Source organism: Pteropus medius, unplaced genomic scaffold (genome assembly GCF_902729225.1).
Source record: "Pteropus medius unplaced genomic scaffold, Ma_sr-lr_union100, whole genome shotgun sequence".
NCBI lineage: Eukaryota > Metazoa > Chordata > Mammalia > Chiroptera > Pteropodidae > Pteropus > Pteropus medius.
This window is the reverse complement of record NW_024349800.1, coordinates 38,992,811-39,008,068: the sequence shown is the minus strand read 5'-3', so window position 1 is coordinate 39,008,068 and position 15,258 is coordinate 38,992,811. Positions and strand designations below refer to the sequence as shown.

The following is a 15,258-nucleotide window of genomic DNA, read 5'->3' as shown; positions in this document are numbered from 1 at the left end:
TAAAAGATGACTATATATCTATATGTTAAAATACCAAAAGAACATTAATCTCCTTGGCAGTGTTGGAACGATACTCAGATGTTACTGTGAGGCAAACTGTCTAAAAAATCTTCAGTTTGTCCTATCAATCAGATATAACATTAAGAACATCACCATTCTAATATTAGTTACCAGAATTGTGCATTATGGGAAGTTGTGAATATTTTCAACGAAGATCTTTAACAAAAGGAGCAGTCCTCTCAATGAGATAGATGGTTTTGGTTGTACAAAAGGGAAAATGGCACATGACCCTTCTCCCACCGACCTTCAAAAGATCTGTCTTTGAGAGACTTCTCCACACAATACCCCCAAATGGAAAGCAGATCCTGTACGAAAGAACTAGGTTCCCACCTCACTATATGTGTGCCAAGGCAGTGAAGCAAGAGGGACTCCAATGTCTGTGGGCCCTGCATCACTTTACTCAATAAATAATACCTCACACACTGTCCTAGTACTGGCAGATGTGTCATCATTAGTAACATAATAAAAATCCATCTTTTGACCTGAATCCAATCACTTCTCACCATCTCCATTGCAACTCAAGCCCTGCCTTCTCTCACTTGCCAGGTCTTGCTGACTCTGGCATTGCCGCCTCGGTCCATTCTCTACCAAGTAGTCAGTGGTGTTTTTAAAACACATCATATACCTTTCTTCTGCTTTAAAATCTTCCAAAGACTTCACTGTTACACTTGAAATAAAATCTAAACTCATTCCCACGTCACACAGGCCCTGCCTGATAGGTCCCTGTCTCCCTAGAACCTCATCTACCCCTCTCCCACCTTTACACTAAGTGCTAGCTTACATGAAACTTCCTTCTGTTCTGTAGACAAGCCAAGTCCATTGCCATCTCAGAGTGTCTGCTTTTGCTGTTCCCTCTGTCCAGAATATTCTTCCCTCCCTCTTCCAAGACTGGATCTTTCTCATTGTTCAGGTCTCAAGCCACCTCCTCACATCCTATGCAAAGGAGCACTCCTGCTGCTTTCTAGACTGATTTTCTTTCACTATCTGAAATTCTTATTTATTTGCTGACTTTGTTGTCTGTCCTCCGCTTCTACTACCACCATTAGTCTACCAGCTCCCTGTGAGCAAAAACCCTGTCTTATGTACCTCTGTATCAACAGTGCCTGGCATAGTCAGAAGAGTCAAAAAATGGTTGATAAATGGTTAGAACTCACAATTATTTTTTAATCATTATATATTTTTCCTCAATAAATAGATACTAGAAGTACAGCTGCTATGGTCTAGGCAATTGTGGTTTTCTTTAAATGGGGTCCTAAACTACAGAACAAAATATTTTTAATTCATATGATAAACAAAGGCCAATTTCTTAATTTTTTAAATCTTCAAACTAGGAAAGTCATTGACAAAATGAGCAAAAGGTATAAAAAGCTCACCAAAGAGTAAGATAAATGACCCCTAAATATACGTAAAGATGCGCAATTTTACTCAAAATAAGGCAAAAACAAATTATAACTACTAGATATCACTTTTCACCTTTCACCATGGTAAAGATCAAAATTAACACTTTGTAGATTATGAATAAACATGTTCTGTCACATATTGCTGGTAGGAGCATAAACTGATATAATCTTTTTGGAAAGCAATTTGGAATTATCTATGAAAATTAAAAGTGCACATGCCCTTTGACTTAACTTTTAGGAATTTATCCTATGGATATATTTTCATAAAGCAAAAGAATATTCAGTACCACATATCCTGCAGCCAAAAAACAATCTAAATGTCCAGAAATTATGGGACATTCATACAACGGGATATTTTGTAGCTGCATAAAAGAATCAGGCAGCTCTTTACAAACTTGTATGGAACAATCTCTATGACATGTTGGTTAGTTAAAAAAGCAAATTTCAGAACAGTGTTATCTCACTGGTTTTTGTAAATATATATGATATGCTTGTCAATATATAAAATGCCTCTGAAATGACACAAAATACCATTACTTTGGTTATACCTAGAGAAAATAACTGAATTGCTAGGGAATGGAGAAAGGCATGCTTTTGGAGCTCTTGGACTTTAAACTATTATCTGTATGATTATTAATCATCTAAAACAAGTCAATTTAGAAGATCATGTTCATACCCCAAAAGGTTTCATATTATTGATTTAGAAAACCTCTCAAGATTTCTTCCAAACTTCAGATTGTATGCCATTCCAAAATTTTAGAGGTTAATTGAAAAATTTGTATTATTCTTATCTTTATAACTTTTACACAATAAGTACTTGATAAATAATTGTTCCTTGATTTAACAGACTTTTTTCTCATTCCAGCACAAGATCTCATCCTCCTCAACTAAGAATTCCACTGCCTAAAGCCCACAGCCTTATCCTACACAACTATTCAATCACTGCAAGGGAAGATATATTCCTGTAAGGTTATATTTTGAAAAGTAATATAAACAGTAGATATTTATTGTGCCGGAATAATAATTTTTTCTAGTAGCTATCATAATAAATAGAACAAGAGAATGTAGCTGCCTTCCAGGGCTTTTCAACACATCTAGTTTAGAAGCTAGGACATGTTTATATGAAAAAATAACTACTATGCTAGGAAGAATATTGTAGGTGCCAAATAAGTAGCACTAGTAAGTAATCCCTCAAGAAATTCAGGAGGAAAATAACATTTATTAGGGTAATAAGGAAAGGCTTCAAAAGAGAAATAGAATCTGAGTGCGGCTTGATGGATGATCCAGTTTCAATAGGCAAGGGAATGCACAGTAAGGCACATTTGGATAGTCTGGGAACCAGTGAACAGGCCAGGTTAGACAAATGGAGCCTGCAGGTGGCAGAAGTGCTCCTAGCTCCTGGAAGTCTACTTAATCAGTCCCTGGACCTGTATCCTTCCAATGCCCTGGATTAATTTTGATTCTTCCTAACAGCTCCCAAAGTTGTCATTTCTCCTCTTCTCGCCACCTCAAAGCAATCTAAGCTCTCATTCCCTCCCTCTGGAAAACTCTCTCCAAACTCATCCTCCTGTTTCCAGTCCCTCCAATTCTAATTCACAGTACACAATCACAACATTACTTTACATATATAACCCAAACCCACCAACAGCTAACTCCTTGTAACATAAAATGATTCTCCCGCTCATTCCAGTCCTTCTAACATCTGCTCTCCATCTACCTCTCATGTCCCCTAAACATAAAAATTTCAAGCCCATGTCCACACTGTTTCTTTTACATGGAAAATCCTTATTTTGTTCCCAGGTGGGGCACACATGGTTGCACAGGCTGAAAACACTGTAATTTATATAAATGATACTCCCTGCCCATGTCAACAGTGTACAATCTCTGCAACCTCCCAAAGATAACTTATTTCCATCCTCCCTCACCTTGAAGGCCTCCCCAGAACAACTCAATTCAATTATTGGATTGATTGTGCCTCTGATTCCTACATTGCCAACTTGACTCCTTTTCTTTACAAATAAAAGTTATAATATTTAGAACACCAAGAGTATCTTGAACACAGCAGATAACTCAAAAGATGCTTGCAAATTACAATGGACTAAGTCGAGAAAGGAGGATTGTGGCATAAAGAGCCTTAAAGGCCAAGATAATTGGCCTTTAAGTTTCTACTTTACTTTGTAGATGCCAAATATGGCCAAATGTTCAGAATGATATTTCAGAAAGACTAATTTCAGCAACCATAAGCAAGCAGGGGCTGAGAGATTATACACAAAGTACCAGCTAAGGGGCCCTCTCGGTTGGAGACCTGTGGGAGGCTCCCTCTGAAATGTGCAGCCTCCTCAGTCATTCAGCCATCCTTCAGTTTATCTGTTTGGGATTACAGGTATTGGTTTGTATATACCTGTCAGTCCCTCAGAGTGAAGCTTGAAACTGGACCATTAAGCCAAGAAAAATATGCTTTTGCCTGAAATATCTGCGTCTCTAGGAAACAGTTCTGACTTGAATAATTATATACATACATAAAATACGTATACACAAATTAAGCATTACTCTTATCTTCTTCCTTCACTTCTTTTGCAGTCTTCCTCTTTTCCATCTGTCTCTTCCCTTTTTGGTTTCTTTCTCTCTCTCTCTCAAATTATTATTCATATCTCTCATTTCTTTCCAAATGCTTTACTTTAGTATCTCCAGGCTGCCCTCCTCTTCTCCCCAAACTCCCTCCATCCCCCCAAAATTATTGTTCAGGTTGACTGTTTTTGCTTATTTATTGATTTAGCCAACTCCCCTCAGTTTTTGTGCCAATAATTCAATTCTCCTATTTCCTTTGCTAATATAGCTTGAACCTTCACTAACCTTAGAATTCTGTAATTACTAGTGAATCATTTCAAGGCCAATCTCTCATGGCTTATTTTCCTATGACCCTTTAAAAGAATCAAGGGTACTTATCTATTTAGGTATATAAATTAATTTCATTGTACTGCTGAAGTAACAAATTAGTAATTCTTATCTGTGAATTGAAAACTCAGAACTTAATACACTAAACGAAATGAGTTTCCTAATGAATTTCCTTTCAAAGCATGTATCTTGGACTTCATGCCAAGATGGCCTATCATTAATGGACTCTGTAGTACTAGACAATTTTATTTACTTAGATTTCCATTAAAATATTTACTTTCCAAAGGAAGAATATGGTGAGGAAGTAATCCACTGCAACATCTAGGCACATAGCACCATTAGAAACATGCACATGCCTGTCATGAAAAGATTACCTGGTGCAACCTAATTTTAAAAATGAATAAAGAAGGAATCTTAAAACAGTACCAAAGGTAAAACAAAATATGAAATTTTGTATTTGTGCCCAAACAGGCTGTCTCCCTCAAAAGTCCAACTAGACTCTGCTTATTCTTCCTACCAAATATGTAAAATAAACTAGTACTAAGAACAAAGGCATGTTATCATTATTGAAAGGTAAGAATGATCTAAGGAAAGATTTAAATACTTTCCACTCATCCTTGTAAAGTGAAAAAATATATATTAACCACTCATATACTGTTTCTGGATTTAGGGCATTTCAGCTTTTTCTCCTCCCCCAAGGTAACGGTTTTTCCCTCCCCATACTGAAGATCCCCTATGAACGTCACGGCGTGACTCTTTGGTGGTGGCAGGTGCGTTGTTAACTCCATACTTTGTAGGAAAGGAGAAAAGAAAAGGGCACAGACATCCATCATTTAGAGTCTATGTTAAGTTAATCTCTTTTATAACAACAATGCCATTACAGTACATATTATGCAGAATGTATAATAGTTTAACAAGACTTCGTCTTTTCAAACACCACTAAAAATTGGCAAATAACTCAAACTGCTCTTAGCTCAATTTTAAATTGTTTAATACTAACAATAAAAGTTTAGAGAAATCTAATTAAGCAGTTGCTAATTGCTCAAAAGTAATCTACAAAGATGGGAGGGAGGCCTGTCATTATCTACCCCTCCCCAAGCCTGGCTAATAGCCCACAAGAAGGGCGTCTAGTGTATGGACCAAAGCCCGTCTGTGCTCTGGGAAAATTGGGGTGGGGAGTGAGGCCCAACGCGTCCCTTAGCTTAGCTTGCCACGCTCGGGGCCTCGCTGGACTCAGAACTAGATCAGCTAGGCCGCTCAGAGGCATACAGGACAGAGACGGGACCGACGGAACGGATGGACAGACGCGACAGGACGGACGCGACGGGCAAAGAAGCAATGCGTCCTACCCGGAGGGCTCCCTCCCAGGGCCGGCAGAGTACCTGCTCCGGTCATCCAGGCTGCGGTTGTCGGCTGCCGCGGCGCGCCAGTCAGGCAGTGTGCTAGCGCACAGCACCACCATGGACACGATCACGAACACCACTGACACGCTGGCCAGGATTTGCGCGGCCAGCGACGACGTGGGCTCCTCGAAGGTCCGCCGCATGCGCTCCAGCCAGCGCCTAGAGGGGGCCGCCTCGGCACCGCCGGGTCGCGCCTCGTCGCGGCCCAACGCGCCGGGCTCATCCGCGGAGTAGAAGGTGTAGGTGTCGGACATGCGGTCGTCGAGGCGCCGCTGGCAGCAGTACTCAAGGTGTGCGCCCTCCAGTCCCCAGTAGATCATTTCATTGTAGAAGGAGAGTTCGCACATCCTCGGCGCGAAGCGCAGCTTGCCGTGGCCGCGCACGTAGAGCAGGATGAAGCCGAAGGCCTCCGAGTGCCGGTCAAAGAAGTACTCGTTGCGCTCGCGGTCGTAGTCGTCGCACACCTCGAGCACGTCGCGCTCCGAGCGGCAGCCGTGCAGCCGGCTCACGCGGCGCAAAGGGAAGTCCTTCAGCAGCTCCCGGGACAGCGAGTACCGGGCGCCGCCCACGTTCAGCACCACCGAGGCGGCCCCGCTGCGCCCGAAGGTCATGGCTGGCGGCCCTGAGGCCCCGAGGCCCGAGGGCGCCGCCGCCGTGCCCCGGCCGCCGCGCGAGGTCTACCTGATGTTAGCTGACCCGGGAGCGCGCCGTCGGGGACCACAGGCTGTCTGGCCCGCTGTGCCTCGGGGCTCCGCTCCTGCCCTTCGCTGTCCTAGTGGTCCCTCGTTTCTAGCCTCTTCGGCAGTCCAGCGTCGCTCCTAGAGACTCTCCCTCCGCGCGGCGGTACCTGCAGGTGGCCGGGAGTCCTCTCCCGCGCCAGTTCTGCGCCCCACTGGCCGAGAACGAGGATAGCAGCGCCGCTGCCCCTCGAGCCCTAGGGATGCCCCCTCCGAGGCCGGGGTGCCCCCTTTAAGGCAGGGGCGTTGTCCCCCCCAGACGGGCACGGGCACCGGTGGGGATGCCAATGCGGGATGGCTCCCGGTCCCCGGCGCTCCCTCCTGCTGCAGCTCTGGCAACCGCCCCGCCGCCGTCCAGAGGCGACAGCAAAGTGAGCGGGTTCGGAGGCGACCGAGAGCCGGCTCTGAGAGAGGCGGGGGCGGGGCCTCCTTGCCTCCCAGCTCCGCTCCGCTCACCTCCCTCTGCGCGCCGCCCTCCTCTTCCCACCCGCGCCCGCACCTCCCTGGTTCGCTGGGGTTGGGATTCCCCCGCGCCCCGCCCTGGACCTCGGGCTCCCCGCCTCATGACGGTGTCCTCCCCTCCGCTCCTGCCTGCAGTGGCCGGGAGGGGTCCATGGGGCGGGGAGCAAGGAGCCCCAGGGTGGAGGTGAGAGCCAAACCCCGCGGCCGGGGTGCCTCTCCCGAGTCCCACCCCCGGCCATCGGGATGACTTGGACAGCCTCCAAGGGCCCTTTTGACAGTCCCAAAGAGAGGAGACTGGATGGTAAGGAGAGGTGAGGACTGGGGTGCGGTATTTGAGGGGCGGAGACAGACGGCGTTTGGAGAGCTTTTTCCAGAAAGTATCCGGAACCCAGCCTGGTTTCTGAGACCGCCCAAAGGATTTCTCAGAGAAAGCATCCCAGCAACTGTTTTTCTTGTCGACTTTGCTCTTCCTCTCCCGGTGTGGAGATCACGTACCGTGTGCTCCGAAGGCGGCCACACACCCCAGCACCCAGCCTCGGTGCTACCCTCCCACGGAAGGGAGCAGCTCCAGCCCCCTCTTTCTGGGGCATCGGTCCTAAGAGGGCGCCTACGTGTAGTGCGCCTGGACCCCATCATGAAGCTTTCTGTACAGTAGGGTGAAAGTCTGAGAAGAATCGCCTTGCCACTGGCAAGAACAGAACTGCTCGTTGCCTTCATCTGCATCCTCCTTTTCATAAAGTCTTGATTTCTTTCCCCTTTGCATCCTCAAGCCGGCTGCAGCACCAGCCCTCAGAGCTTTAAGAGCTTTTTAAGACTCCGCAGAGCGAACCGCCTTGCTCTCTGCTCTGATCAATGCCCGGGCAGTGGGTGCCGCTTGGCAGGGATTATTTTAAACTGCTACCAGCTAGTCACACGACATCCGACACCGGCAGCCCAGCCCACGAAGTGCCCGCCAGAGGCGAAACAGGTGAGTCGTAAGGCAAACTATGTTAAATGCAAAACAAATACTGGAAGGAAAAATAATGGTGGAGCAGGGTGGGATGCAGTCATCTGACCTGAGAGTAACCCAGTTGGTTACTGAGATGGGTTCTACTTTGCCCTTCACTTTTCATAATTTTGTAGGATTGTCCCGTGCCCACTAGAGGTCACCATAAAGAGCCATTTTGCTCTAGTTCTAGTATGGATTCCTATAGCGAAGAAGCAGACACCCCAAAACTGGAATGCTTTCTCTCACAAAGTAAAATCACTCTGGGTGGTTTCTTAAAGAATGAAAATCTCTATAAGTTGTTTACTCTAGACTTGGATAATTTATCTTAAAAGCACTTGATGTGATTAAAAGCTCAAAAGCAGGAGTTGTTTATTTGCTGAGTAGCTATTAAACCAGGAAAACATCCTGAAGGAAGTGAGTTTCCAGACAGAATCAAAGGCAGTAGTGGTCATGAGCTGATATAGAAAAAGAGCAGAGCATTCCAAGGAGAAAAATATCAAAAGTGAAGGATTAAAGTCTAAAGAAAGTTAATATATTTGCTTGGCTGAAAGGATGGGGATCTCAGTTGCAGAATTTAGATTTCATCCTATAAGCAATGAGATATCAGAAGGTTTTAATAATAGAAATGGCTTAATGAAAGCATTATCTTGGGAAGATTCCTTTGCCCTTTGGGGTATTCTGAGGAGAAGACTGTTTCTGTAACCCACCAATGAGAATCCCATCCCCAAATATTTGAAGATGAGAAAGGTTCCATTCTGAGAAACACTGAGACCAAGGGCTCAGCAGAGCTTAGAAATGGATTTGTTATAGGATATGAGGATGGAGAAGTTTGCAGATGTGAGCTGAGAGAAGAGCCTGGCTTCACACCAACAAGAGCCAATTCCTCAGGGAGTTGTTAAAAATACTTTCTAGAAGCATCACAAGCCACAGAACACAGAACAACTATTCCGCTGATTATTTGCTCCGACATTACTGTATTTATTTCCTGTGTTCTCTATCTAAAATCCCTTTAAAGTCTGTTGATTGAACCAGTTAAAGAAATATCACATTTTAAATTAAATTTTATCTCAGAAAACAAATTAATTTGATGGCAATATAATTTGTGCCTCCTAGGTATATTTTCATAAACTTTCTTAGCAATTGGTTTAAATCACTTCATTTGTTTCAAGAATAATATGTCTATTTGATTTTAATATCATCAATCACTGCTATAACAGCAAAAGCCATATCATTTTCTTAACAACAACAACAACAAAAACAACAGTAAGATGCAGAAATGATTGGCTTGTCTGGTTTAGAAAGCATTCTTAAAAACAATTCTACTCCTTTGTACTTTGGAAAGAAGACTAGGTTAAGAATTATTATATCTAAATTCTTTTCTAGATTCTGGATGATATTTAGGGTCTTCATAAATGTTTAGTTTAGAATGCATTAAAATTCAAAGGTATCAGGCAGAATTTTAGAGTTTGAAAGAACCAAGAGATTTTTCTCATCTCAATTTATCAAACCCTTGTTTGAGGAGGAGTAAGAAAGCTTCAGCAATGTGGCTGTAACTTGCCTGAGGTTCCCCAGGCAGCAGCATAGCATCATGGTAGAGACAAGGCTAGAACCAGGTTTTCTAGTTCCAAACTTTAATCCCTCCATCTCCAGAGCCTCCATTGCTGCCACAACCTTCTAGCTGATCTCTTTGCACACCAGTTCTTTCTTCCCCCTGTGAATCCTATATTATGCCATCAAACAGCTCTTCCTTATGTTAAGTTTCATCATTACCCAATACAAGAACCAAAAAGGAGTATATATCCACAGAATTACAATATTACAATATTGTTGTCTGTACAAAAGTCCAAACTGGTTATTAGATCCCCCCATAGCTTGAAATCCTGCTGTACAACTTATTTACTAAGTGACCTGGAGCAAATTTCTTAACCTCTTTGAGCCTTAGCTTTTTCCTCCATAGAAGAGAGATAATGATAGCTACATCAAAGGGGTGATGTGAGGATAAATGAGATGATTTGAGGGTGGCCTATAGTTTAGTGTGTGACTCTGGAAAAATTGCACTTCGTGTATGCTTCCACCAACCCAAACAGGCCTTGCTCATTCTCATTCCTGGATTCCAAATAAATACGAATTGGACAAGTGAATTGATTCATCTTAAAATGTGACTAATAGGAAGTAAGTAACCAGAAACGTCAAATATTCAGTGAAAAGTTGTGACCCTAATGTACTGCTCACTCTCTGAATTGAACACATTCTTCCATCATTTTGCATTGCATGACTGGATGTGTTTAGGGACTCTAAATACCTTGCCCCGAAGATTCATAAGTTGAAATACTCTCTGAGCACTACCGGTTCTTGCAGCTTACTTATCAACTGTGCTTTAGAAAGCCCTCGCTCTGCTGTTAATTTATATTTCCAAGTGTTTGTGTTTATACCAGTTTATTTCTCAGCATCTGTAAGAATCAGTGGATGCTTCAAAAGTCAGCTTTTTGAATGGAAACATAGCTGCCAACGTCTCTAATTTTATATAAATTAAAGACTCCAATGACTTCACCCATTATGCATAATTACCCCTGTAGAGGATAAAGCTGTAACTTTCAATAAACTGTCCTCAGAACCATCCCACCACAAGGACCCCATTCTCAAAGGTGAGAAGCCAGCAAGGGATCATGTCATCCCATCCCACACCAATGTCTTTGCCTTTTTCTCTGCTCCAGTACACTTTATGCTCTTACTCAAGCAAAAGGAACACTATCGTCCTTACATTTCGAACTTTGAGAGAATCATTGTGTATTCATTATAGGGAAGGCAAAATTTTACCTCTACTCACTTAGAGTTTTCAACTGGGCCTGAGAATTAGATTTACATAAAACATATTAGCAGGAGAAAAGCATGCAAATTTATTTAATATAAGTTTTATGTGGCATGGGAGTCCTCATAAGGAAATGACCCAAATAAGTGGCAAAACCTAATGCTTTTATACCAGGCTGCACAAAGAGAGGCAACTGTAGAAAAGTAAAATATATGGGGAGGCTAAAGGAAGATAAGAAATATTTCAACAAGGTGTGTTTGTGCAAAATTCTCTAGGTTTCAAATTCCAGTCCTTGATGATAAGGGTGGTACTTTCCTCCTGATATAGGGAAGACATCTTCCTTTATGAGGGTTTTACCTCCTGCTTTTAGGAAGAAAAAAAGGGATACCACTTTTTAAGTGGTTTCAGCCCAAAATAATCTTCATGGCAATGTGACATGTTTTGGGTGGCATGTTCTGCTGCCTTTCATTATTAACAGCAAAAACATTATTGGTGCCATTATAGAACGGCCCCTCTTCTTTGTCATCTTCACCCAAGCCTCACTCCTGTCCTGCTGCTCTGTTGGATTGGGATGGCCTTTCCCACCACTGCTACATTCTCCTTGCCCCTCACAGGGACTGAGAGCCCCTTTTGTGTGTACCACAAGCTCAGCTTTCCACAAAAGCACTCTTGTTATCACCTTCATTTTCCAGACAAGAAAATGAGGTTTCAAGAGATTAGACTTGCTCAAGGTCCCATAGCCACCTAGTAAGTGCTGGACCCAGTAATGGAATGTAAAGTCCATACAAGCTCTCTTTGCTTGCCATGCTGGCTCACCGCCACCTCTCCTCTCTACCAAGCATCAAACACCCCTGGGGAGGGAGGAACAAGCTAAGTAATATCAGAAGAAGCAATCTGACACATTTTGAATGTGGGTCATTCTACAAGATAACTAATGTTTAAAAAGCCACATTTTTATATCATGAAATATTTGAGATGATACAATATTTGATACTTGCTTCAAAATAAAGGCAGGGAGGGGCAAATTAATGAGGATATAGATGAAACAAAATTGACTATGAGTTGATAACTGTTGAAGCTGGGTAATTATATTAATCTCTCCCCATTTTTATTTATTTGAAATCGTCCATAATAAAAGAGTTAAAATAAAAAATTTAAACCTTGAGCTTCATTTAAGCTTATTCATATGGACAATTATTCCTCTAGACTAGACCAAACTGCACTCTTTCACCATATCTGTAATGAGGAGTCCCTCCAATTTCTCCAGAGTTTAAAAAAGCTCGGCACACATTTGGCCGTGGCTATTAAAATTCAATAAGCACACACCTCGTGGTCCAGCAATTTTAACACCAGAAATTTATCCTACCAATAGAGACACCTATTTCACAAAGACATATCTTTAAGGATTCCTGCATTGTTTTTAATAGCAAAAGTCTAGAAACAACTTAAATGTCCATAATTCGGAGACCGATTATTTAAATAATAGCACATCCATGAATCTAATGTTATTGTTCAGATAGGCTCAAAGAGAACCATTTTTAAGCCAAACTGCTAAACAAAAAAGCCTAGATCCTGAGCTATGAGCTAAATTATTCATTCTTCATATTAAAGATATATAGAGATATAAATTTAGATATATGATATGATTTCTGAAAGGATACATAAAATACAGTTATGGGTGATTGTTTCTTCATTGAGAGACCAGGAAGTTTTGGGTAGATATGAGACTTACGTGTTATTGGTTATTCTAAAACTTGTCCTTTCTTTTTTAACCAAGTACAAGAATTACGTTTTCAGTTTTGAAAATAGTTTAGAAAAAAAGAAAATCTCAGCACATATCCTCCTACCAAATTCTCTCATTCTCTTTTTTTCCTCGGGCCCATCCTTGCTGTGTCCTTATGAGATAAACCTTACAAGATAAAACCTGAATGTCTGTTTCTCCTGGAACCTATTTTATTCTTTAAACCTTTTGAGGAGTCCTTATTGGGTCTTATCAGAATAATGTAGCACTTTGAGGCAAAGATGCAGCCTAGTAATCTAGCACTTGAAGCCAAGATGGAGAAGATCTCCACAGCAACCATGACATTGCCCTTGATGCTGTGGTAGGTAAGGAGGAAGGTGACCCAGATACTGCAGAACATCAGCATGCCGAATGTCAGGAATTTGGCCTCCATCTTTGCTCAGTTACATCTGGGGTTGTGCACTTGCTGCCCCCTTTGCCTGGAACACTCTGACCTAGAGTATCATGTGGCTGACTTCTTATCAGTCAAGTCTCTAGTCAAATGTTATTTCCTCAAAGAGTCCTTCCCCAACTACCCATTCTAGCACATCAACTTATTTTTTTATTCCCCTCTCACTATAATCTTCTTGCTCATCCACCTGTTCCTTCTCATCTGTACCCCCCGCCCACACACACACACCCCAGAAGCTGCTTGCTCCATTTGGTCCCTGAGAGCAGGGACCCTGGGTCTAGTTCACAGCAGTATCCCCAGCTCCTAGAACAGTGCCAGGCTCCTTATTGAAGCCCAATAACTATTTGTTGAAGGAATGAATATTGCTATTGATTAAAATAATGTTCTCTGAGTGCTGAACTGGCAGTATCAGTGTATACATATAGTGAGGCTGGAATTGACCAACTTGAGAAAACTAGGCTTTTTCTGAAAAACTACTTTTATTTTGTTAAATGACTGTCACACTGGCAGAGAAGATCTTGGCACTGTCTGGCCTCTTTACTTACAATGTATGCCAGTTTCCTGGCATTTACAAGCACTTCAGAAGCCTTACAGGTATAGTGGGCCCCAATCTTGAATCAGTGAGTACCCCTATATTCCTTATCTAGCAGGTGCTTTAGTCAGGAAAGTTCTTGGAATCAGTTCCAGTCGTGTCTGGGTCTCATCATCCTCTCCTACCCATCCTTGGAGGAAGGAGATGTAGAAACAGACCACGGCTGCAAGGAAAGAAGAATTGTCTACCATCGAATTGAACACTTTAAAATTGTTTCCAAAAAATAAAAATAAAATTGTCCAGAAAGGACTGGATGTGGATCCAGGAGATTCAGAGTGTCTTGGCTCAGGAACTATAGGAAATATGGACATAAAAGGCGCCCTGGTGATGGTTTGACATCTCAGAGACCCAACTGCCTAACTGGGTGCTCAAGATTAAGAAGAGAAGCTTTCCAACAAAGTGGGCCTTGAGCCCAGAAGTGAAGGAAGTAGGAGAGCCAAGCAGAGTGAGAGGGATTCCCCCACTCCACCCCTTATTATATCACAGGGCATAATCAAACAGCCTGAGAGAGGATTCTACTCACAAGAAAAATCAGACATTTTCACAATGAACGAAAGATCCCCACTGTGTTCTATCCCCGTTCTGCAAAGACGACAGCTGCCTTTATCACCATTAATGGACCAAAATTAACTACTTCAGGAGTCAGTTTTCAAATACACCTACTGTTTTTATCCTTCTGTCTCTGTAACAATCTTTCCCTGCCCAACAATCTCCTACACCCATCCCATGCCCAGTGCTGTTATTTCTGCCTGAAGGAAGATTGGGGCTGGGGTGGACTGAAGTGAAGTATATAGTATTCCTGGAAATGATCTTCTCGTTGTAGATACAACCAAAATAGCACTGGCTCTACACTTAATAATTGATATACTCTTCAACAGCAATTACATTTTTCTCCAGGTACAGGATTTAAAATACAGACTATTTTTCTCCAGTTAAGAACTGGAGATGAAATAATCTAATTCTGGTGTGTGTAATCCCTTTACTCTTCTATGGCAAAAACTTCAGGCATTTGCCTCAATTTTTCCTGAGACAGATGTTCTTACAGATACACTCTTAGTGGAAAGCTGAAAGGTGCAGCAATCTGGAAGATCTGCAGTTTTTAAAGGGGGCTTGGAGCAAAGGTGGTTAGGTTGGTATAAGTCTGTCTCAGGCCTAGGTAAGAGAACTGAACCAAAGCAAAAAAAAAAAAAAAAAAAATGCTGAGATAAATGCCCATTGTAACTCCATGTGGTGGTGTGGCCCAGAGACATCAGATCCTATCCCCAGGTAGGACCTACCCATGCCTGCAAGGAACCTTGCCCTCTGCTTCACATTTGGTAGCACTTTAGGTCTTCCAAGTAGAATTTTTTCTTTCCAGAGGAAAGTAGTCACAAATAAAAATTTTTGTAGCAAAAGACACAGAAGCTTTTTATAGCCTTTCACTAATTTCTATTGTGATGGATGAAACTGCAAGAACAGTTAGAACAAATGTCAGTGTAAATCTCCAAAGAAAGAAGAAAATAGCCTTACCAAGTTTCTTTTGACCATGCCAAGGCATTCTCTTTTCTAGATAGAGTGTATATTCAACTTACGCAGTGTCAGGGGATTAGCAGACACTCAATGATTGTACCAGTGGTCTATCTCAATAGTGACAAATACTTATGAAAAGGGAGAAATTATGAATATAAATTCCACTGAATCAGCATTAGTCAAGACATTCATTGTTATTTCACCCTAGAAA

At 42.4% G+C, this 15,258-nt stretch overlaps 1 protein-coding gene and 1 long non-coding RNA gene across 3 annotated transcripts in view; one reads left to right on the top strand and one right to left on the bottom strand.

Annotated features, from left to right (window-relative positions):
- The window catches only part of KCNG3 (potassium voltage-gated channel modifier subfamily G member 3), a 33,185-nt gene extending 26,221 nt beyond the window's left edge, over positions 1–6,964 (bottom strand). Inside the window, exon 1 of one of the 2 annotated variants that reach the window (XM_039887297.1) lies at positions 5,705–6,964. In XM_039887297.1, coding sequence (XP_039743231.1) covers positions 5,705–6,369 — 665 coding nt within the window. In that variant the 5' untranslated portion in view covers positions 6,370–6,964. The remainder of the gene's footprint in view (positions 1–5,704) is intronic. The other variant, XM_039887298.1, reaches the window with a different exon arrangement.
- The window catches only part of LOC120621723 (uncharacterized), a 40,713-nt gene continuing 32,354 nt past the window's right edge, over positions 6,900–15,258 (top strand). Inside the window, exon 1 of the long non-coding RNA XR_005658266.1 lies at positions 6,900–7,924. This is a non-coding gene — a long non-coding RNA (uncharacterized LOC120621723). The remainder of the gene's footprint in view (positions 7,925–15,258) is intronic.